Below are 23570 nucleotides of genomic sequence, written 5' to 3'. Positions count from 1 at the left end.
ATAATTTACAGGATGTCACGGGTTATCTCTTGAATATAATAAGATTTTTTCCATTTATTTATTCATGCAGTCTTGGAAATTAAAAATAATAGATCCTGTCTCAAAATCACATAATGTTAAAGATACCACTTTATAAAATAATAATAATAATAACAACAACAAATTAAACGTTATATCCCAGCGTAATTATGAGAGAGCCCGGACCTAATGTTATGGCCTTGGTGCTCTTCGCTTCACACTTAAATGGGCCGTAACTGTAAATTCAATAGCACAATCCAATCTCATCAATATCGTTAAGAAAAAGGAGGGAAGCAACGGCTATCATCCAACCATGGCCACACTAACTTTTCCAAATACCTTCTTCTCATCTCCCTCTCCCTCTAAACACAAGCCACCAACGCAAAATCCGAAAACATCCCACTCAGTTTTAAGACCACATTGGATCATAAATTTGTTAAAATCTTGTTCAAATATTAGAGAATTTTCACCAATTCATGCCCATTTGATCACCGCAAATCTCATACATGACCCTGAAATAACAAGTCAAGTTCTTGCCTTTTTACTCTCTGTCAATAATATTGATTGTGCCCATCAGATTTTAAGCTATTCCCATGAACCAGAATCCATAATTTGGAATACCCTTTTAGAAAACAAGCTTAAAGAAGGTTCTCCACAAGAAGTTTTGGTGGGTTATTATCGCATGGTAACTCAAGGTGTGTTGTTAGATATTTCCACTTTTCACTTCTTGATTCATGCTTGTTGTAAGAATTTCGATGTTAAATTGGGAAGTGAAGTTCATGGGAGAATTTTGAAATGTGGGTTTGGAAGAAATAAGTCTTTGAACAACAATTTGATGGGTTTGTACTCAAAGTGTGGGAAATTGAAGGAAGTATGCCAGCTGTTTGAGAAAATGATCCACAGAGATGTTATTAGTTGGAATACCTTGATTTCTTGTTGTGTTTTGAAGGGAATGTATAGGGAAGCGTTGGATTTATTTGATGAAATGTTGGTTAGTGGGGTTTTACCAGATGAGATAACAATGGTTAGCTTGGTTTCAACATGTGCTAAATTGAAGGATTTGGAAATGGGAAAAAGATTGCATCTTTACATTGTTGATAATAAGCTAAGGACTAGAGGGAGTTTGTTGAATTGTTTAGTAGACATGTATTCTAAGTGTGGGAAAATGGACAAAGCGAATGGTCTTTTGAGTAGATGTGATGAATCCGAGGTTGATGTTGTTCTGTGGACTACTTTGGTTAGTGGTTATGTGAAGTCTAATAAGATAGATAAGGCTAGGCAACTGTTTGACAAGATGAATGAGAGAAGCTTGGTATCGTGGACCACGATGATGTCTGGTTATGTTCAAGGTGGGTATTATTGTGAAAGTTTACAATTGTTTCAACAAATGAGGTTTGAAAATGTGATCCCGGATGAGGTTGCTCTTGTGACATTACTTTCAGCATGTGTTCATTTAGAAGACTTTGACTTGGGAAGATCTATCCATGCCTTTATCGTGACATATGGAATGATTGTGGATGGGTTTCTTGGGAATGCCCTGTTGGACTTGTATGCAAAATGTGGGAAACTTGATGAAGCTCTCAGAACATTTGAGCAGTTGCCTTGTAAAAGTGCAGCATCATGGAATTCAATGTTGGATGGCTTTTGCCGAAGTGGAGGTGTTGATAAGGCAAGAGACTTCTTCAATAAGATTCCAGAGAAGGATATAGTTTCTTGGAACACTATGGTCAATTCTTATGTAAAACATGATCTGTTTAATGAATCATTTGAGATTTTCTGCAAGATGCAGAGTTCAAATGTAAAACCTGACAAGACAACTTTGATCATTTTGCTTTCATCTTGTGCTAAAGTTGGAGCCCTGAATCATGGCATCTGGGTTAATGTGTACATAGAGAAGAATGAAATTGGTATAGATGCTATGTTGGGAACTGCCTTGATTGACATGTATGGGAAATGTGGGTGTGTTGAAATGGCCTATGAGATCTTTACTCGAATAATTGAGAAGAACGTATTTGTGTGGACTGCAATGATGGCAGCATATGCCATGGAGGGGCAAGCCCTGGAAGCAATAGATCTATACTTGGAAATGGAGGAAAGAGGAGTAAAACCAGATCATGTCACTTTCATAGCTCTTCTAGCTGCTTGTAGCCATGGAGGTTTAGTTGATGAAGGCTACAGATATTTCAACAAATTGAGAAGTTTCTATAATATCACCCCAACGATTCATCATTATGGCTGTATGGTTGATCTCCTGGGTCGAGTTGGACACTTGGAAGAGACAGTCAAGTTCATTGAAAGAATGCCAATAGAACCAGATGTCTCTATATGGAGTTCCTTAATGAGAGCATGCAGAAGTCACCACAATGTGGAATTAGCAGAGCATGCATTTAAACAGCTCATAGAGATAGACCCTACAAATGATGGTGCTCATGTACTTCTTTCGAATATATATGCAGATGCAGGCAGATGGGATGATGTGAGCAAGGTGAGAACAAAGCTACATGAGACGGGAGTACCGAAGCAACCAGGTTTCGCTATCATAGAACAAAATGGAGTTGTTCATGAATTTGTCGCCTCAAACCTTGTATCTGCAGACGTTCGCTGCATGTTACAAGACATAGAGAGAAGATTACTCTTGAAACAGGAACTATCAGATACCACATCTCAACATAGCGAAAGATTGGCCGTCGCATTTGGTCTTATAAACAACCAAGAAAACTCTCCAATCCGGGTTGTGAATAGTGTTCGAATGTGTAGAGATTGTCACTCAGTTATGAAACTCATATCCCAGGCCTATGATAGAGAAATAGTTATTAGGGATAATTATAGATTTCATAGATTCACGGATGGACATTGCTCCTGTAAAGATTACTGGTGACAGGAAATCTGTGATCTATTGTAAATTGTAAACACAAATTGCACACTTGTAATTTCAGAAAGATCTAGAATTGAATTATACTTTGTTACCAAAAAAAGAGTGGATTGAAGCATGCTCGGTAGTTAAAAATGACAGGTTTGAGGTAGAGAGAGACTCTGTTTGCTCGCAATTCAACTGAATCAAAATTGACAAGAGACGGGGGAATTTAAGAGAAGTTGCTTTTCTAAAGCTCAAAAAAGTAGAGACCGCCTGGGTAGGAGCCGTGCCATTATCGAGTTCAGACGCTTTATTGTACTTTCTGATACCATAATACATCGGAGGCATTAGAGAAAAGACATGTCTTTTTATCTCTGATAAGGTGGTAAGGTTCATGCAAAATAATTCTAACTCTACTAAATGTCTACATCATGGAGTTCATGAGTTTGCCAAAGAATTCCTAAAACCTTGAACTCGGAGAAGACAAGGCATTGCCCGATGAAGCAGAGGACTTGATCATACATGGTAAAGATTACTTATCGTTTGTAGGGAATTTGCTAGTTTCAGTGATCGTGCAGCATTTGCAGAAAGCTCTATATCAGAATGTAGCTCCCTTCTTCCCCAAGTATAACAAGACCCGCAGCCACGTGACTGCGTTCAAAGTTACATAGAAGTAGGAAAAAATAATAAATGAAGCGTTGGGAGCTGCCCGACTCGACATTGTATGGAAAGTGAGGAATCGCCGAAAGGAAATCCTGTAGATTGTCTTCTGTAGTTGTCTTGGTGGGCCACAGTAATAGCAGCACATGGAAGTTAGGGCTTCCTCATAGAACATTTAATCTTTTTACTATGTCACTGTCAGCTCTATTCTCCCCTCTTTTGCAGCAATGAAGGGTTAGGTGATGGAGCTTACACTGTCCACAATTCCAGCACCATTGCATTTGGATGCCTGGAATTGTTTTTTTGTTTGTTAGAAAGTTTTTTTACTATTTTATCAATATTTTGCATTTGGATACCATAGAAAAAAAAATTATTATCAATATTCAATAAAAATCAAAAACTGTTGACAAAAATAAAAATTTTACTATTTTAAAAAAGTAAATAACTTAATATTATTATTTTTCAACTTATTTTTTTATATATATCCAAAAACTAGAAAATGATTTCAAACTCATTTTTCATTAAACATTGAAAAACAATCTATTTTCACAAAAAATTATTTTCCATAAAACTATCAAATATTGAAAAAAAAAAAAAACCATTTTTTATGGAAACTATTTTCCAAAAAATATATTTATATTTTCCAATAAATAATCAAAGCAAGTCAAGGTCACCAAAAGCAACACGCTCAACTGGATTTCTCACGTCAGGATGCGAGCGAGAAATGAAAAGATTGTAATCTTAAACATGGAGAGTAGACAGCAACCAGCTTACAGTAGTAATACATGAATTTAGAGTAAGTTCCAAAGGGTGTTTAATTAAATTTTAATTTTTTTATTTTAAAATTAATTTTTTTATTTTATGTATATTAATATTAAAAATATTTTTTCAAAACATATATTATTATAATATATTTTATAAAAATCTCTTTAAAAGACAAACACTACTACCCATAACCCACTCAAACCTCTCGATCGTCTCCAACCTTCAATTTCAAGATAAAATTCCAAGCTAAATAAAACCATGGGAGCCCAACAGGAATCACGAGAAACACCTCGTAACAGTGAGAGGTCCCCCCATTGCTTTTGGACATAACTAGTAGCCAAGCAAGAACTATTCAAAAAATGATCTTCAGATTTGTGGAGAACGTCAAATCACGGAGCCATGAGAGCTTACATCAGAAGCCTGGGAAACTTTTGTAATATGGGATCACAACAGATCTAGTACCCATCTTTTCCAAGGTGGGCACTCCTCTTGTGAAGAGTACTGGCGAATCTTGATGCGCACTTCCACGGTGCAATTGGCATTAGTGTCCTCCCATCAAAAGATCTGAGATGAAGCCTCCTTCATAACCAAAGAGCAGTAATGCTAAATAGTCTCTGCAATCGACTATGGAAATAATATGCATTATATAACACGTAGAATCTTATATATTCAATCAAAAACTTGTTGAGCTTGCAGGCTTAGACGATAACTTGTGCTGCGATGGAGGTTAAAGAACGAAGAATCAAATCGAGCAGCTATAATAATCAGCTGCAAAAGTTTTACATGGATTTGTAAGGCAATACAAGCCTGGATTATGGAAAGCAACAACTAGCCACATGCGAGCCATTGGTTATGGCCATGAATGGTGAAACACAAACATCGAAGGGAACAATGTACAAAACGATCATCCATGGCTGCTAAGAGATGCACATAAACAGCTCTTTGAAAACAGATGATCAGGGGCGTCTACCTCCGCATTAGTTTCACTGATCATGGGCATCATGGAGCATCAATGATGCCAGTTTCGAAAAGTCCCTCCCCTTCGCCTGACATGGGAACACACTCGGAAGATTTATGGGTGGTATTCTCCAACTCTTCATCAATCATGATCTCCTCTGAACGGCAACTCAAACTGCAGAATGCTTTCTCACCTCTGCATCAAATTAATTCGACCCAGTCAACATCCTTCAGTGATTAGAAATGACAGAATAAAAAAGGCTTACAGATAACTGGCACAAACCTGTATATGTAAATATCTTTTCCCTCATCCAATTTCTTGTTGCAATAGTAACAGAAGCTCAAGAAAACTTTAGAGGGAAATGAACCTGGGATTTTTGAGCAAGTAACAGCCTGGGGCAATCCAATCTCCTTTGCTTCGTTCTTGCCAAAATTACTCAAGTCGTTAGATTGACACTCCAAAATGCAGTCACCGTAAATATGAGTTGTTTTGGGGTTGGGGCCATGTGAAATCACACATGTATAATCCTCAGAAAGCTCAATCTCACTTGCAGAGAGAGAACCGATAAATCCGTTGCCAGAGGTAGCCGACATTGGGGTAAAAGTCAAATTTGTGTTTGAAAAGTTGTTTGAACTTGGGCTTCCTCCTAATAATTGAGGACATTCGCCTCGGGTAGTTATGTTATCCAAGCAAAAATTCCCAGAACTTGCTTTCGAGTTCTGGCCAGCCAACCGAGACAGGGATGAAAATGACCTGCAAGAGTCCAATGAACATGACCGGATCTTTCCAAAGGGCTCTGAATCTGATGGATCTTCTCCAATTTCAAAAAGAACATCAGAGCTGCCCTTTAGAAGGGGAGATTTGGTAAGGGTACGAGGGAAAATTGCAAAATTTCTTGGCAAAGACTTCGGTGCTTGAAAAGAATCAGTACGGGATTGAAAGTTAGGGGTTTTACTTCGTACTCGGGGTCCAAAAAGAATGTTCTTACTCTCCGATGATCGGAGGATCTTGCCGGATCCTTTCCCATCATCATCAAGTGAATCTACAATGCTTAAACCTACTTTATTACAATCCCAGCTCTTCCGTTGCCCGCCATGAGATGACTTGGGGGACTTGCTGGGATTTCCTATATTCGAAAACATCCTAAAATCTAGAGGAGATGTTGGACTCCTGACAGAATCACAATCTGATAAACCCTTAAGACTTGACCCAACAAACAGGCCAGGGACAGTGAAAAGGGAGTTGGCTTTGTGATTGTTCCCCATGTTATCAGACTGGAAATGTGACTCGGAACCAGAATCAGACATTGTCAACTGACCCATTTGTTGATCTTTCTGGAGCGACCTGGTTCTCTTCCTCAACATCACCACAAAACCCTTCTTGGAAACACCGAAATCCCCACTTTATCTGCACCAAGAAAAACAGATTTCAAGCAATTACGACTATATTCACAACCAAATTACAATCAACATGAAATTTATTAAGTAATTGAATCATCAAGAAATCATTTAATAAGCTGCATTGAGGGTGGAAAGGAAAAAAAAAAAAAAAAAAACTTCCATTGACATCAAAAGGAAAGATCTTTCTAGTAAATGAAACCTCAAAAATCCCAAAATAACCACATCAACAGTTGCCAAAACAGAAGACTAAGAATAACAAAATCCCACATTGAAGATTATACAGCATATTCTAAGCAAAACTCTGCTCCCACGATCAAAATCACTCAAAAAATGGGAACCCAGATGGAAAAAAACCTCTTTAACGCGTTAAAAAACTCCCAGCAGTGCATAAGGACATGATCAAGAAATCAACTTTGTCCAAATGAACATTAAAACCTAAGCAAGAAAAAGAAAACACAACGCGTCATCATCATGTTCAAAGCCCTGAAGAGAAAGCACACCTAAGCTCTCGTTTTCTTCCTCTATAAACCACAGACAGGTGATGTTTTAAAGAAAAGAAACAGAGCGGTGAACAGAAAAATATGGGTTTTTGTCAATTTCTAGGGCTGTTCATTTGTATACTATTGAAACTTGCACAACACTCCTTTATCTCTCTCTCTCCCTCTCCCTCTCCCTCTCTCTCTCTCTCTCTCAGGCCTCAAAATCAGCAAAGCTGAGTGAGCTTCTAAAAGACTCCATTCCACTTATTTATGCAGTGTTTTTTCCGTTACAACCGTGTTTTTTTAGAAAAAAAATATTTTAAATTAATTTTTTATATTTTAATACATTGATATTAAAAAAATAAAAAATAATTTAAAAAAACAATCTCTATCCTCCAATCAAATACTTTCATACACAATTACATTCCCTCTAAAAAAACAAATATATATATATATATATATATATATATATATATATTATTTTCTCTCTCTTTCAAATGTATGCAAATACTGCATTAGCCCCCAGATTTCTTTCTCTCTGCCTTCCTCTGGCTCTCCTACCCTACCAACTGCTTTTGCAGTTCGTAGTTACACACTTTTTTTTGTTTTTTTACCTGTCATATTTTGCCACTTCTAGACCATTTTGACCCCATTTTGTTTCCTTCTTTCGTGTCCCTATGAATGCCTCGTTGAATAAATTCATACCTTTTTCTCATTGTAATGATGCCATGAATTGATTTCTGATTAAGCTTTTGACAGTCTTTGACTTTAAAAAAGTAGGAGTAATTAGTGTAGCGAACGGGCATTCGTATCGGTTCTGGTAAATGATTCAAAAACTTTCATGTAAGGTTCCTAAAACCCAGATTGATACGCTAATCTCTTGTTCAGAACTTAATTATACAAGTTTTTAATAAGTTTAAGTTGAAAAGAATAGGTTTATTGAGTTAAAAATAAATCTAGGTTAATATGTTAACTTGAATAATAGCATATTTTATAGATATAGTTATAGTTATTTTTTAAAGTATTTTTTATTATAAAAATATATTAAAATAATATTTTTTATTTTAAAATAATTATTTTTAATATCAGCATATTAAATAACCTAAAAACACAAAAAATATATTAATTTAAAACAAATAAAAAATAAAAAAAAATTAATTTTTTTTTAAGTTTAAAACATACAAATAAAGATGTTCCAATTAGAGTCATCTAGCTCTTGATTCATTGTTTTCTTTATTATTAAAATAATAATTTTATAATATTTTTTTATAAAAAAAAAAAAAATTAAGTTCACGACATAGTCATGTTTTACAACCATTAACTATTCTTGCCTTTATGTAAAGATGGATCACACACTTCTAGTTCCTTGATTTAAATTTGGGATTGAATCCAATACGTATATATATTAATTCACATCTTACCTTTTCTTTTCAAGGAAAGAAAGCACGCAAGCATATGACAACGTGAAAAAATAATTCGATGAAATATATTTTAGATAATTATATTTTTTTATAAATATAATATATTCATGTTTGATTAACTTGTTTATAAAAAGTATTTTAAATTTTGTTGTCGCTGATTCTATAAATATATACAGGATAAAATATATAATATTTTATATTAAGTATATATAAATTATATTATGTATTTAAAAAAAAAACACATGTAAGCTTTTAGAAAAAGAAATTGATTGAAGTGAGGCAGGAAATATAAATAAGGAAAGGTGATGGTTAAATGTTTTTTTTACTGTGGTGATCAGGTGTGGGTAGATCATGAGGGTGCCCCGAGTATCGTTGGAAGTAAGCTATTGGAGGGAATATATGCTGAAGTCAGAACAAGAAGGAGACAGTGTAAAGGAAAATAGTTCAGTTACATGTTTACCCTTCCTGGGCACCTCGTCACTAGACGACAAGGCTGACTTGTTATCTTTATGAAAACTGACAGACGGTAACGGCAATTAACTGCGGTTAGTGGGCTGAGTTAACTAGGCTGTATAGGTTTGGAAATGGTACAATAGTTGAAATCTCGTGACTGATCTACCCTGGAGTGTTGTTGCCATGGAAGAAATAAAGGATTATTTATTTTAAAATATATTAAAATAATATTTTTTAATTTTTAAAAAATCATTTTAATATTAGCATATCAAAATGATAAAAAAAAAATTAATTTGAAACAAAGAAAAATATTTTTAAAAAAAATTAATTTTTTAAAAAAATATTTTTTAAAACACAGAAATAAAGAGTGAACTATGTATATTTTGAATAATGAAATGATAATAATTAAGTTTTGGTCACATCAACTCAAAATTGGCACCTTTGTTGCTTAATTTAAATTGTCTTTTCTCTTCCTGGGATTTTTATCGAAATTATTGTATTTATTTTATTAAGATATGTTTGTGACAAGATTTATGAACTGCAAACTTATACTTTTTTCAATGAAAAATGTGATTTTACATTGGAAATTAAGAGGTGTTGTTCCTTGTGCAACAACCTAGCATTTTGAGAATAATAGAATTTATTTATTCCTCAATTTATGTATAGTGTGAATAAATTATATCACATTAATTCATGTTGTTGTAAAATCTTGACTAATTTTACATAATTTATTATCACGTCGTGTCAAGTATGATACATGTTTTAAAACTCTAATCATAGCTTGTCTAATTTAAACCGTTGTTATATATTGTTTTCACATATTAAAAGAAAAAAGGTAAAACATGTGAAAAAAACATTGAATATATGCTTTGATTAACCGTGAATTGTAATAATGAATTGACGATTTTGCTTCAAAAAATCATAATAAATTGTTTTTTAAAAGAGTAAAATGATATTTTCACTTGGTTTATTTGTTATTATATAATTGTTTATGATCATATCAGTCTTTTCATTATTATTTTGCATGGTGAAATCACTTTATTACCCTTGAAAACAAAAAAAAAAAACAATTATGGTCTAGGAGTTTTTTGATATTTCATGTTTTTTAATTCATTATAATGACTCTCTTACCGATATAATTATTTTTTAAAAGCTTGATCAAAGGGGCACATTTGTCATTCTACAATGGTTTTTTCATCATAATCTTTTGATTATGGGGGCAATGTGGTATTTTTACAAATAAAAAATAAAAAATCTTTCAAACAATACATGCAACTAACCTCAATGGTCAAAACTATCATTCCACTATGTCATTTATTTATTTTTTGTCCTCCTCTTCCTCCCGCGTGGCGCATGTGATTGACAGATGTGTGGTGTTGATGGCCTTTTATTCCCTCTCCCTTATTTTTTTCCCTTTTGTCCTGGAAATTCATGTATGAGCCTCCGAATTTAAAGATCATTCATTTAAGTTATTTTTCTTTTTATTTCATCCCGCTTTTTTTAACTTGTTAGTTTTTGTTTTAGTCAATTTCTCGTGTTTAATTTTATTATCTTTTAATTTTTCAATGTATCGGATTTAATCTCTATTATTTTAATTTTAATTTTTTATTTAAGATAGTTTTTAAATTTGTTTTATTTTTCAATTCAACCCCTTCATTTTTTTTATATTTCATGTTTTATGCTAGTCTTTTTATTGCTGTATTTTTTTTCTTGGTAAATTTTTTTAACTTGGGATTTTTTTTCTTTTAATTTTATCATTTGACATTAAATTAGTTGAGAATTAAACTCTTTAATTTAACCAGGGTCCGCAATTTCATAAGTTAAAATTTTGAAATTTTAACTGAAATTCAGAAAATTCACTCATATCAATTATCATGGATTGAAATAGTAAATTTATTATTTTATTTTCTACAAAAACTTTTATACATGCCATCATTCAATTGATGTGGATTAACTATTTTTTAATTGATGGAGGCTATTGCTATCTTTTTATGTATTTTTAAAAGTTAATTACTATAATGCCCTTAAAAGTAAAACAACACTTAATTTGGATATGTGTTTTTTTTTTTATTCAACTCTTAAAGCTTGACTTTAAGTATAATATCCCACATTGGCGGCTGAAGACTTGGGGGAGGGTCTTACATGAGCATACTCATTTTGACTAGTATGATGCGTTTTTGAGTCATGCATGGCTGCTAAGAACAAATTCGCGAGGGCCGTGGGTCAAAACAAACAATATTTTACTAGTGGGGTGGTGTGTTACATTTAGTACCAGAGCCCAGATTATTGGTTGTCTGATGATGTCGACGGGGTTGTCGGACTCCTTAAGGGGGGTGAATTATAATATATCATATCGACGAGTGATGGCTTGGGAGAGCGCTTTATACAAGCATGCTCACCTTAAATAGTAAGACGCGTTTTGGGGCCATGCGTGGCTGCCAGGAACAAATCCGTAAGCCCTGTGGGCTAAAGCGGACAATATCTTGCTTGTGTAGTGGGATGTTACATTAAGGGCTCGATTGTTATCCCGCATTAATTTTTTTTTAATTAATATTGATAATAATTTAAGAAATTATTTTATTTTAATTTGTTTAATTTAACTATTTAATATTAGATTGATTAAGAGATAAACTTCATAAGTTATTTTTATGCTTCATAAGTTAATTTGTTTTATACATGCCATCATTCAATTGATGTGGATTAACTATTTTTTAATTGATAGAGGCTATTGCTATCTTTTTATGTATTTTTAAAAATTAATTACTATAATGCCCTTGAAAGTAAAACAAGTAAACAACACTTAATTTGGATATGTGTTTTTTTTTATTCAACTCTTAAAGCTTGACTTTAAGTATAATATCCCACATTGGCGGCTGAAGACTTGGGGGAGGGTCTTATATGAGCATACTCACCTTGACTAGTAAGATGCGTTTTGGAGTCATGCATGGCTGCCAAGAACAAATCCGCGAGGGCTGTGAGTCAAAGCGGACAATATTTTGCTAGTGGGGTGGTGTGTTATATTTGGTACCAGAGCCCAGCTTATTGGTTGTCTGATGATGTCGACAGGGTCGTCGGGCTCCTTAAGGGGGGTGGATTATAATATATCATATCGACGAGTGGTGACTTGGGAGAGCGCTTTATATAAGCAAACTCACCTTAACTAGCAAGACGCGTTTTGGGGCCATGCGTGGCTGCCAAGAACAAATCCGTGAGTCCTGTGGGCTAAAGCGGACAATATCTTGCTTGTGGGGTGGGGTGTTACATTAAGGGCTCGATTGTTATCCCGTATTAATTTTTTTTAATTAATATTGATAATAATTTAAGAAATTATTTTATTTTAATTTGTTTAATTTAACTATTTAATATTAGATTGATTAAGAGATAAACTTCATAAGTTATTTTTTATGCTTTGTATAAGGTAATCACAATTTTGAATAAACATTTATTTATGCTCAAAATCGTGAGCATTATTTTTTTTTTTTATCATGTTGTTAAATAGAAATTGTTTTTTAAAAAAGGTTAATCAACCCAATTGATTTCACGAACCGAGTCACAGGATAACAAAGGCTATCCAACATGTCTTTGTCTCAATAGCTAAAAAAAAAATATCCATCTTGGTGTTTTTTTTATAAGCCAAGTCATGCTCTTATTAGCCGTCCAAGTTGTTTTTAAATTCGTGAAGTTAACTGATTCATATTGATTAGCTATAACATGATCTAATTAGAAACTCGATCAAAGCAAGTGGTTGAGCCAAATGATTTTAAAATGTACATACTTTTCGGTGTTTAATTAAACTATTAAATAATTATAACATTTTTAATATTATTTTTTTATATCTAGAAAAATTGGATTAAATCCACGACGTAGCGTAAACCAATTAACTAGTTCATTAACTATTTAAATTCTTGTATAAAACAGGTAGATATGAACTGTTTGTTTGCACCAAATGATATTTTTTTCTTATTCTGTAAATAATCTTGATTTCTTATCAAGTCTTTTCGAGATAGTATGCTTTGTTCACCAACCATCACAAACTATTATATATTGAAATTAAAAAACGATTACCAAGCTATAGAATTTACGTTTCTAACATTCAAAATCAAATTATTAATAAATCGTTTTACAGGATCCAATATTTTAAAAAAAAAAATCACCGAAGAGTCAACGATGCTAGAACTCTATCAAGAAAAGATCTAATTGGTGATATGTGTTAAATGATTGGTACGTGTTTTCGTTGACCTGTACAAATACTGAATTTCTGTCAATTAAGTCTTGTTCATTAATCACTATTAAATTGAGAAACTACATTTCATACTCCACAACACATCCATAAATTAATAATCTATAAAAAACAATGCGACAAGAATTAGATGCAACCAATTTAGTTCGTTTTCCATCACTCTCCTCTAATTTTTTTATCCAACAAAAGTCCATGACTTGTCTATCAATAATTAGCATTTATAGCACCGAAAGGTAGACATCAATGCAGGGCAATATAGTCAACTGGGTTTAACAGACGGACAAGAAGCGTTCCGCTCGCCGAGCAAAACAATCCGCTAGACCTCGTAACATTTCAAACCAGAACGCTGGACAGTTAACGCCGTCAACTAGCTGCAACAACATAATTGGCTGGTCCCTTTCGAGTGCCACGTCATCAAACTTGACTAACTTAACCAGAGTTAAAACATATATAAGTAGTCACTGTTTAGGAAAGTGCTGCAAATCATATTTCCTAAAAATTTTATTTTTTTACTAAAAAATATTATTTTTATGGTTGTTTTAGATTTGATTTTAAAATTAATTTAAAAAAATAAAAAAAATATATTATTTTAATATATTTCAATATAAAAAAATATTTTAAAATACAATTATAACCAAACTTTCCAATAAACTTGTAGCGTAAGTCATCAAACCCGCCGTCCAGCAAGCAAATTCTAATTTCATCGAAAATGATTGCTTGATTATTCAGCTAGAGAACAATACCAAAATTATTCCTTGAAATATCTGGTACATGTGATATGTGTTGACGACTCAGCCCGATTTATTACCTGATTCAAGTCATATGATATGATATTATTTACAAAATCATATATAATTATAATTTAAACTGGTATTCATTTAAATTGGACCGATCTTTAGAGTCTATTGGATTTAATTAGATTAATTTTCAATTTAGTTTGGTATAAAACTTGATATGGACTCATGAATCACTAAACATAGATTAATTAAACTTATTTATAAAACTTTTTATTTAGACGATAATCAAGTATTCAAAATAATGGTGAATTAGTTATGTTGTCCAAAAATGGTGCGTGCAAATATTTTACCATTTATCAATATTAAAAATCAGGGAGAGCTATTTTTTAATAAAACTAGAATTACTCATTTCTCGTTTCTTATTTTTAAAAACAAAGGTTACTGTCAATTCCATCAAGTAGAGATTGGTAATTTTACTTTCTGTTTTTTTTTTTACTGTTAGTCATGGGTGATGGTCGCCGAGTCCATTTTGGACCGTGAGCATGAGCGCAGAGGAGCCTGGTATGGTATCTTCCCTGCCACACCATCAAGATTAGTTAACCTAACCAGAGTTAAAATCTAACTAGAAGTTATCATTTGATGCATTTCCCTTAACCCTTTTAAACTTTTAGGCACTGTCCTTTTTTGTCGTATTCCGTGACTCAGCTTTTCATGATTCTGGGGGTGCGCGGAGATTAACTGGCACGTGTGTGTCTCGCTCTCGCATCCCGGTAAAATCCAACGGGTGTTAGCTGAAGATTCCCTTGAAATGGACCGGTCATCGACGGTATGCTTTACCTTTCTCCGTGCTAGGAAATTGCTCCTCTCTCTTTTTTCGTGGTGATGCCACCAAATGTCTTTGGACCTACGTGGCTTACACTGGCTGGTCAGGGGGTAAGAAAATGGTGTTGCAACTTGCATTCTAGTTCAATTCCTGAGGGTTTGTTCGAGGCTGCGATACGGTGTTGTTCGAACTGTTTTTAGACTGGTTATTACTTTAAATAATTTTTTATTGTTTAAATTTATTTTTAAAATTTAGATTTGATAAATAACTATAACTTATATTTAAAAAAAAAAATTTAACCATGTAACCATAAAAAATACCATAATACTTGTATATATAATTATATAAAACACTAATATAAGCATAATAAATAATTTAGATTATGTGTTTTTAGTGATATAATAATTTAGTCTATCTACCTCGTATATGTTACTAATTTTTTAAAAAAAACTATGTTCTTTTTTTAAAAAAATGAATCTAAAGCATTGATTAAATTCAGACCGATCCTTGATTTTCTATTTTGATTTCTCAAATCATCAAATTAAAGTGACGCACCACTTTTGTTATTTATTTTTTATTTTTTTAAAAGTAATAAATAAAAACACGTGAAAGCATATTATTTGCAGATAAAATATATGTTTTTCTTCAAATTTTCAACACAAACAACGTGTTATTTTGACCGGGATGGAAATTACCTTCTAAAAAGTAAAAACAATTAATTCACATGCTGTCAACACAATCCAATTGACGATACGTCATCGCATTTACTACTCTGTGTGAAATGACTAGTACATGAACAAGAATTATGAGCCCGTGGGTGAAAAGAGACAGGTGGGATATGGTAGCTTAGCTAGCCCTCAAATTTGTATTGAAAACACTGTTCAGTCCGAACTGTTACACATCTACCCGACACTGTATAAATGATAGCATCAATTCAATTATTACGTGAGAGATACTCTTTTTTTAAATAAATAAATAAATTCAATAAAAAGAAAGAAAAAATGCTTCCACTTTTAAAAAAACCACACGTGCTAGTAGGTACCTCCACAGCCACAGTTACCAAAAAATTCTCTCAGCATAGAGAATCAAGAGGCATGATTTGTTTACTATTTTTTATTTTTTTTATATTTTTAATTCTTGTCCGCGGTTGTCTCCTCGATAACATGTTGATGCTTAGGCTAAACGATGCTTAATTGTTGGATTAAGAACAAGATTTGCCATCCAATTCTTATATATAAGGATATTGGGCATTAACCATGTAGGTGTAGCTAATAATAAAAAATTTAAATTAAAAGATTTGTTTTTTTATGTGGTTTTTTGTTCGAGTTTTATGATTGTTAATATAATGGTCATTAAAAATTTATATAGTTATTAATTTTAAAATTTATGAAATTATTTGAAATACATACAAATTAATTTGGATATTCATATTAATAATTTTTTTTTAAAAATAAAAAACATTGGCATTGGTCTTTTAAAGTCTCGGGAGGGGATAAAAAGAGAGAGGCAGGACTCGGTGGTTAATTTGTACTATTGGGCTGGCATGGGGTGCTACTACTGGTATATTGGATTCTAGGCTGTACATGGGCCTGGGCTATTTCATTCTCTCGTGCTTTAATTAGCCCCGAAGAATAAAATATTGCTTATGACAAAAAGTAAAAGTTGCGGGTGAGCCACCTGCCGTGTTTGAGAAAGCACGTGTGGCGGTCATTATTAGTGATGTTTTCTATGCTGTTAGATTCGTTTTATTAAGATTTGTATTTACGGTACGGAGGTGTTGTCATTGGATTTTTTTTGTGTGGTTCATGATCATGATCATATTCATTTCTTCTCTCTCTCTCTTTGTTTTTTTTGTTATTCTCTTCATTGGAATTTATGCCAACCAATTTTCACTGTTTTTTTTTTTTAAATGCAGCACTTTTTACCGTGATTTTTATCAAACCATGTTATGTTTTTTTTTTTCCCGAAGCTAGTTTTCCGAGCAACGTTGGAAAGGAAAAACACCCCTTGGTTTAGGCTCCGTTTGTTTGCAGGAAAGTGGTTTCCTTTTGGAAAGTGAATTCCGGGGAAAATGAATTCCTGGAAAGTGAATTCCGGGAAAGTATTTTCCGATGTTTGGTAGTGTTATGGAAAATGAACTGGAAAAACACTTTCCAGTGTTTGGTTGTGTTATGGAAAATGAGCTGGAAAATAATTTATTAATGAATTAAATTTTTTTTCAAATTTATCTAATATATATATAATATTTAATATAAAATATTTAATCACTTACAATTGTCATAACCCAATTTTGATCTTTTTATTTTTATTATTTAAAAAAAAAAGATGATGAAAAATAAAAATAAAAATAAATGAAGGATGAATTAAAATTTGGGTTAAGGGCAACATGATTGGAAGTTTAAAAGTTTAATTAAACTCTTGACTAGTTTAATTAATTAAATCAAGGGTTTAATTGGAGAATTGATTTAATTAAAATTTAGATTATTTTAATTAATAAAATCAAAAAGTTTAATTGAAAAGTTAATTAAACTTTGATTTAATAAAAAAACTCATTACTTAAATAAAATAAACCAACTCTTTGCATTTTAATTCGCTGCTACTGTAGCAGTGAATTAAAATGCGATGATACTGTAGTTGTGAATTAAAATTCACTAACAGGCGTGCGGAAAGTGTTTTCCTTTCTTTAACCGAAGGAAAACACTTTCCTTTCTCAAGTAACGATTTTACGTTGACCGGAATTAAGTTTCCGTTGACTTACTGTTTAACATTTGTTCCCAAACATGGGAAAGTCAGGAAAACGAATTCCAGGAATTCGTTTTCCTTGAAACAAACAGAGCATTAGTCACTAGTTTTTTCCCCCACACCGTGAAGGGGTTAAATAACTTTTTTCCAAACTTACAAAAAAAATATAGATGTTATGAAGTCCAAAACTTGGTGTGTATTGGACAATTTTTTTAAAAAAATATTGAAATGTTTAAAAGACATGTTATTCTTTTTTAAAAATATTTTAGACGATGATATATTATACAAACCGGGATTAATCATAGTTAAATAGCGAGATTTGTGATACAGAACACAAGAACATGATAACCCCATGGAACCTATACCAGAACAAACCAAGAAGGTCCATCGTTATGAACCAAATATCGATGGTCAAAAATAGAAAAAAAATATCAAATCTGAAAAAATAATCCAAAAAAAGCAACTCAACTAAATCTAGATTGCCGGCAGACATTAAGAAAAAAATTAATCCCACATTAAAAATTAGTCAAGTTTATGTAAGTGTTTCTAGAAATTGTTTAATTTAATAATATGATAAAAAACAATATTTATTTAATAATCTAAAAAACCAAGTAAACCAAGACAAATCTTCCAATCATGAATCAATCTCCCAAATTCAAAGCCCATTAAATTTTAGACATGGGTTCAATAAAAAAGCCTAACTCTCAATAACATTGAATGATGAAATCGTAAAAAATTATAAACTCAAGTAATTGAGTTAACAAGTTAAATAAACTTGGTTATTTTAATGAATGAAAAAAAAGTAACTCTAATTTAATAATATGCAAAATCAGACAAACCTTTTACACATAATTAATCTTCTAAATTTGTAATTGTGAAACATATACCAAGTTCAATAAAAAAACCTAATTCCTAATAAATTGAATATTAAACAATAAAGTTGTAAAAATAATATATATTTCATAAATCTTGTCAAAGCAAAGAAAATAATAATAAAAATGAGGATTAAACTTGACAGGGGAATACATTATGGAGAATGAAACTGCAACAAAAAAAAATCAACTTGGTATATTTTAAAATTATTTTTTTTATATTTTTTGATTATTTTGATACGATGATGTAAAAAATAAATTTAATAAATAAAAAATATATTTTTAAATAAAAATATACTTTAAAAATTATCACTATCATGCACTCAAACAACTTAATAAATTGAAATCATAATTCAATAATTTTAAAAAAATGTATAACAATAATATTCCCTTTGATTTCTACGCCCTTGTCAAAATTCAGTGGAGGGTGTTTTTTGACATTTCAGCTCCTGCAGAAATTTTAAAAATCCCGCTCTATACGATCCTTCCATTTCACGCTCCCTCTGATTCCATAACAAACAATCTATCTCTCAAAAAGAAGCTATATCTTCAATGGCGACTACCGCACCAAGCGAGCTCGATCCAAACCTTCTTCTTCCCGCTGAACCATCAGAATCCGAATCCGAATCTCTGCTCTCTTCTCTCGTTTACGGTTCGTCCCTCTCTCTGCCTCGAGTTCATTTCTCTCCGTTATTGTTTTTTAAATTTCGTATTTCACATCTTCAATTTTGTATATTATGCACTCATTACGCTTCGAATAATATCAATTTAGGTTAGTTTTTGTTTTGGTGTTGCTGTTATTATTATTATATGATTTTGTTATTATAATCAAATCTTAAACTATCATTTTCAAGCGTTTTATTTATTAATTGAATTTTGCTAAAGCATTCAGTTATCTGTTCTAATTAGATTTAGATATCAAATGATTTTACGCTGTTGATTTTCTTTTTAATTCAGATCGTACAAATTTTGTTAGTGTCTTCTAGAATTTCCGTGGTTGATTTAGGTTAAGCTAAATAGTTTGAGGGAAAAAAAATAATTTCATAATAATTAGATAAGGCTGTTTGTTAATGATAATGTTTTACATATTGATCTCTGTTTGGTTGCGATTACTATGCATATTTTGCTTTTTTGGTTAAAAAAGGGTCTTCTCAGGACTCTTGAAACGTGGAATTTTGAATAATTGTGGAAAATTTTAACTAATATTAGCGACATATAATCCTTATTAGATTATCTGTTATGATTCTTACTCAAGAAACTGAAATGAAGCTCTTGATTTTATTAACGATGGTAACAAAAACGATGTTTTATGTTGATTTTTAGTCATTTTATTCTTATTTTTGTGTACAGATACGTCACAGCAGTTTCAGATGGCAAAGGGCAACATGCTTAAGATGATAACGTGAGTTAATTATCAGCTTTAAGATAAGAAATTTCTTTAAAATTTCTATTACTGTTTTAAATTTTTGAAAAAAGAAGGTATATTTTCTCTCTCTTTTTTCTTGAAGTTTTTTAACTTATATTCTGTGAATTTGTTTGATGCTTGATGAACTCTGTGCAGTGAAATTGATCAAACCACGGGTGGGATAATGGAAGAGATAGGGAAATGCAAAGATACAGCTTTTGAGAGGAAGAAAGACTTGGAGGAAGAGAAGGAAAGGTTTCAGAAAGCTGCTTATGCTGTGCTAGGCATGCTCAATGACACATAATAGGAACGGTAAGCTCAAAGGTCTCGTGTTATTATCTTCTATGTTTTTATCAGAGGCTTGGCATTCAGATTGCAGTTATCGTTTTCTTTTCACGTTAGGATTAGGGTATGCCTGTGGCTACTGGATTATAACATAGTATGCCTACATAAATGCAAGTGTATAAAGACATAGACCCATGAACACTCACAATTGCGCATATGTACACCCGCAAAAATCAGCATATATTACGTATCTTGAACTTTTACCATGTTTTTTACAAAATTGAAACTCAAAAGGCGCTGAACATGTAGGCTGATGATGGGGTATTGGTTTTATTCTCTTAACATTAAAAAATAAACAAGTGATCATTCTCCCTTAAAGCATCCAATTCCTCTACTTCTGAGCCATCCTCCATAAGAATTTTGTTTTCATGCTTGCCAAACTTCTTTTCTGCATCCATCAAATTTAGCAGCTTTGAAGTTCAATTGGTATGCAAACAATGAATGGATTCATGGAATAATTCACATGGGACAGTGTATGTGAACGTGTTAGGCTCTTCATGGAACTCATGGACTGTCTAAGAATGATTTTTTTTGCTCCTTGATAACTCAAATTTATTCCAATTAGTGTTTGGAGAACTGTATTTGTGTTTCTTATTTAGTTTTGGCTCCTTGTGTCTTGTTATTGATTGTTAAAACTGATACCAGTATCCGAGGAAAGATATGCATTTCCATACACTATATACCTGCTATGTCGAATAGATTTCTGTTGAGTCAGGCAAATGTATGAGTTTCCCCATTGTATCTATGTTTCGTTTGGATGATGCCCATGGATTATCACTCTTTTGGGAAATGTGCTTGGCGATGGAGTAGAATTTTCTTGTATTCCTGAAAAAATTATGGGATGGATCTTTCAAATAACTAAAATAAATCTTAACTGTTTCATCAATTAAAGTGAACAAACCCCACCTCACCATCCACCAAAAAACAAAACACTAATGAGATGTAGGTACACCAATCTTTATTTTCTGCCCATTTCCCAGTCTGGGCACCCTATTGAGTATGAGCACTACTAGTTTTTTACCTTCTACACTTGTTTCTCTTTGAGAATTTAGTGCCTCAGAACTTTGTAACCCCACATTTGACGTTGCTTTCTGCAAGGATTAGATAATGACCATTATGTAGAGTATACACAGATAGTCATCAGAATTATTGTCAGAGACATTTTATATTGAACAATACAAGCTTGTATGCACTGTTTTGGGGAGATATACACAGCCCCGTCAACAAACTGCTGTAGCCTCTAGGTATGGGTTGATGCTGGCCTGTGCCAGCCATTCTTCTGACTGGTAACAGGCTTGCTCATTTTACCAGAAATACTGTAACATTCACTACAAATCCAATACTCCTTTTGGTGCGAGTTTGATGATGAATGTATGAGAGCCATTATTTGATAAATCACAAATCTGAATAGTGAACTAGAAAGGTCCCCTACGGTACCCACAATTTTAAAGAAATCTGAAATATAGATTCAAATGGTTATGGTAACTTGAATTACAACTGAAATGGACTGTACTCTTATATCATTGTTCTCTTATTCATAATTACAGCTTAATGATATTGGAAAATGCACTGTTCTCTTCCATCATTTAAAAGTTATTTTAAAATTCCAAGGTCAATTAATTTGTGCATACTTTAATACAAGCCTTGTGTTTACTGCCAGATAGGTTTATTAAGGTATTGCTATTAGTTGAGTATTGATTTACACTAGCTAAATTGGCTGAAGATAGAAATATACCTCCACAGCTGTGTCTTCCAGCAATTCCCTGAGAAAGGGTATTTCTTCTTGCATCTCTCGTTTCAAATCCTTTAGTTACTGAAATCAAAGAGTCAGCATAAATAGTTACCTCAGCTTCAGAGTAAGTTGTAATTCTAATACACGTGCTAGTCCGTGCACAACTGATTATAGTTGGTCATGCAATGAGACAAACAAGTGTTTCAACCTGGATGAAGTTGGAGATAATTTTTTTTCCATCTTCGCTATGGGGCTGCACCATTTGTTTGAGAGTATGATGACGGAGCCGGATGACCTGGGAAAGTCTCCTGGTCCTCACTGTAAAAGGCTGTGGGATGTTGAATACAACCCCAATTTCCCCTGCCATGTCTGAAGATACTAGTTTTGACAAAACCTGAAGAAACTCTCATGAACATAGATTTTTGGGACATTGAAGAGCTGGTTATATGTTATTATTAGCATGGATTTCATTTGGGTTTCATTATCATTTCCCTAGAGATTGCTTACACTAGTTTGCCTATGTTATCCTATTTCTTTAAATTCAAGAAACCTGTAATACTAGAATAGATGAGGTGCAGAGATAACTGAAGAAGCAGTATCTTTCTTTTCTTGTGGCCATAAACATCATTATGCTTTTATTATATTTGCTTCGCCATGTTTTTTTGTCTTTCTCGTATTATTTCCCAGCTCAAGTAGGACTGAATTTTTTTTTTCTGATATTGAGTCTTGGACTTTATTTATAGGGATTTCTTGAACGTTTTTGTTGATTTGCTGCCACAGGATACGAGACACGATTGAGGCATTATCTTTCAGGGATTTGCATCCTTGGCTGCTGCTCACCGGAAAAAGTGAAGTTTTACATTAAACCATACGCGTGATTCTATGTCATGAGTTCTTTGTTAAATACATCTGTGTCAGAAAAGTTCCTGAATCTTATCCAACTAATTTTTCAAATACAAAGAATAGAACCTAACTGACTATGATAATTAGTGTGACGTAGATGCATAATAAAAGCGTACTTGCTGATTCTTTGGCTACGTATGTGCATGATGAATCCTCTTTATAATCATCTGTAATAACTTTCCTCTTTCATCTCTATCACCAGAATGGCCTAACTAGTTGTCCTTGTATGCACTAATTCCTTTATAGAGAAAAACCTTTTATGTAGAATATGCATCATGCTTGGGATGTCCTTGCTGTACTGGTCATTCAATCAATTACATATCTTAGCTATATAATTATCAGCAAATTTATTTCTTGAGTATTTGGTATTAGAAAATCAAATTTATTTCAGGATTGATGTTTTGATGCATGTATTTGGAAGTACCCGCTTTGTTCCATTCCTGTACACCAGCACGTCCTGCAGTTTGAGACATAATTAAGGTTTTACATCTTACACTGAGAGAGAGATGGGAGGGGTAGCATACCACTGCTCCAGTTACTAAGACGTAAAACTCTGTCGGAATCTCGTTCTGTAAAATAATTTCAACCTTAGGAGGAAAATATTCTGCTTTCATTTCTGATACCTGGAAGAAGTAAGCACAAGTGGGTTCAGAGTTAGCATTTTGGTTGTCGGTGTCAATCATAATTACCATTCTGATCATAATCTCCCTTTTGTCTTAATACCACAATAATGATATCCTGCCGAAATAGTGTAACCTGTCAT

General features: G+C 32.8%; 3 protein-coding genes and 1 long non-coding RNA gene across 7 annotated transcripts; 2 read left to right on the top strand and 2 right to left on the bottom strand.

Moving 5' to 3' along the window:
* Nucleotides 1-700: 700 nt before the first annotated feature.
* LOC118053452 (pentatricopeptide repeat-containing protein At3g22690) lies at nt 701-2896 on the top strand. Its single transcript, XM_035064703.1, has one exon. The coding sequence runs from the start codon at nt 701-703 to the stop codon at nt 2894-2896; it is 2196 nt and encodes a 731-aa protein (XP_034920594.1).
* Nucleotides 2897-4922: 2026 nt separating this feature from the next.
* Nucleotides 4923-7373, bottom strand: LOC118053459 (FCS-Like Zinc finger 10). 2 transcript variants are annotated; one of them, XM_035064722.2, is made up of 3 exons: nt 7010-7373; nt 5538-6662; nt 4923-5450 (listed from the first exon to the last, which is right to left on the bottom strand). In XM_035064722.2, exons 2-3 carry the CDS (start codon nt 6617-6619, stop codon nt 5297-5299), a joined length of 1236 nt encoding a protein of 411 aa, XP_034920613.1. In that variant the 5' UTR covers nt 6620-6662; nt 7010-7373; the 3' UTR covers nt 4923-5296. The 2 variants fall into 2 exon arrangements, with proteins under 2 accessions (XP_034920613.1, XP_034920612.1); XM_035064721.2 differs by having other exon boundaries at nt 7156-7373.
* An 11538-nt stretch (nt 7374-18911) lies between these two features.
* LOC118053462 (uncharacterized) lies at nt 18912-22826 on the top strand. The gene is made up of 4 exons (XM_035064724.2): nt 18912-19074; nt 19773-19824; nt 19984-20139; nt 22685-22826. The coding sequence occupies exons 1-3, from the start codon at nt 18975-18977 to the stop codon at nt 20129-20131; spliced, it is 300 nt and encodes a 99-aa protein (XP_034920615.1). The 5' UTR covers nt 18912-18974; the 3' UTR covers nt 20132-20139; nt 22685-22826.
* Nucleotides 20134-23546, bottom strand: LOC118053460 (uncharacterized). Of its 3 annotated transcripts, none has more exons than XR_012170151.1 (5): nt 23232-23546; nt 22113-22298; nt 21908-21985; nt 21194-21263; nt 20134-20997 (listed from the first exon to the last, which is right to left on the bottom strand). It is a non-coding gene; the product is annotated as an uncharacterized lncRNA (long non-coding RNA). The 3 variants fall into 3 exon arrangements; XR_012170150.1 differs by lacking the exon at nt 23232-23546 and having other exon boundaries at nt 20134-20560; nt 20856-20997; nt 22113-22691; XR_012170149.1 differs by lacking the exon at nt 23232-23546 and having other exon boundaries at nt 22113-22691.
* Nucleotides 23547-23570: the final 24 nt, after the last annotated feature.

The sequence above is a fragment of the Populus alba genome, chromosome 6 (assembly GCF_005239225.2).
Source record: "Populus alba chromosome 6, ASM523922v2, whole genome shotgun sequence".
NCBI classification, from domain to species: domain Eukaryota; kingdom Viridiplantae; phylum Streptophyta; class Magnoliopsida; order Malpighiales; family Salicaceae; genus Populus; species Populus alba.
Note: the sequence above shows the minus strand (reverse complement) of the source record. Positions and strands in the feature narration are given on the sequence as shown.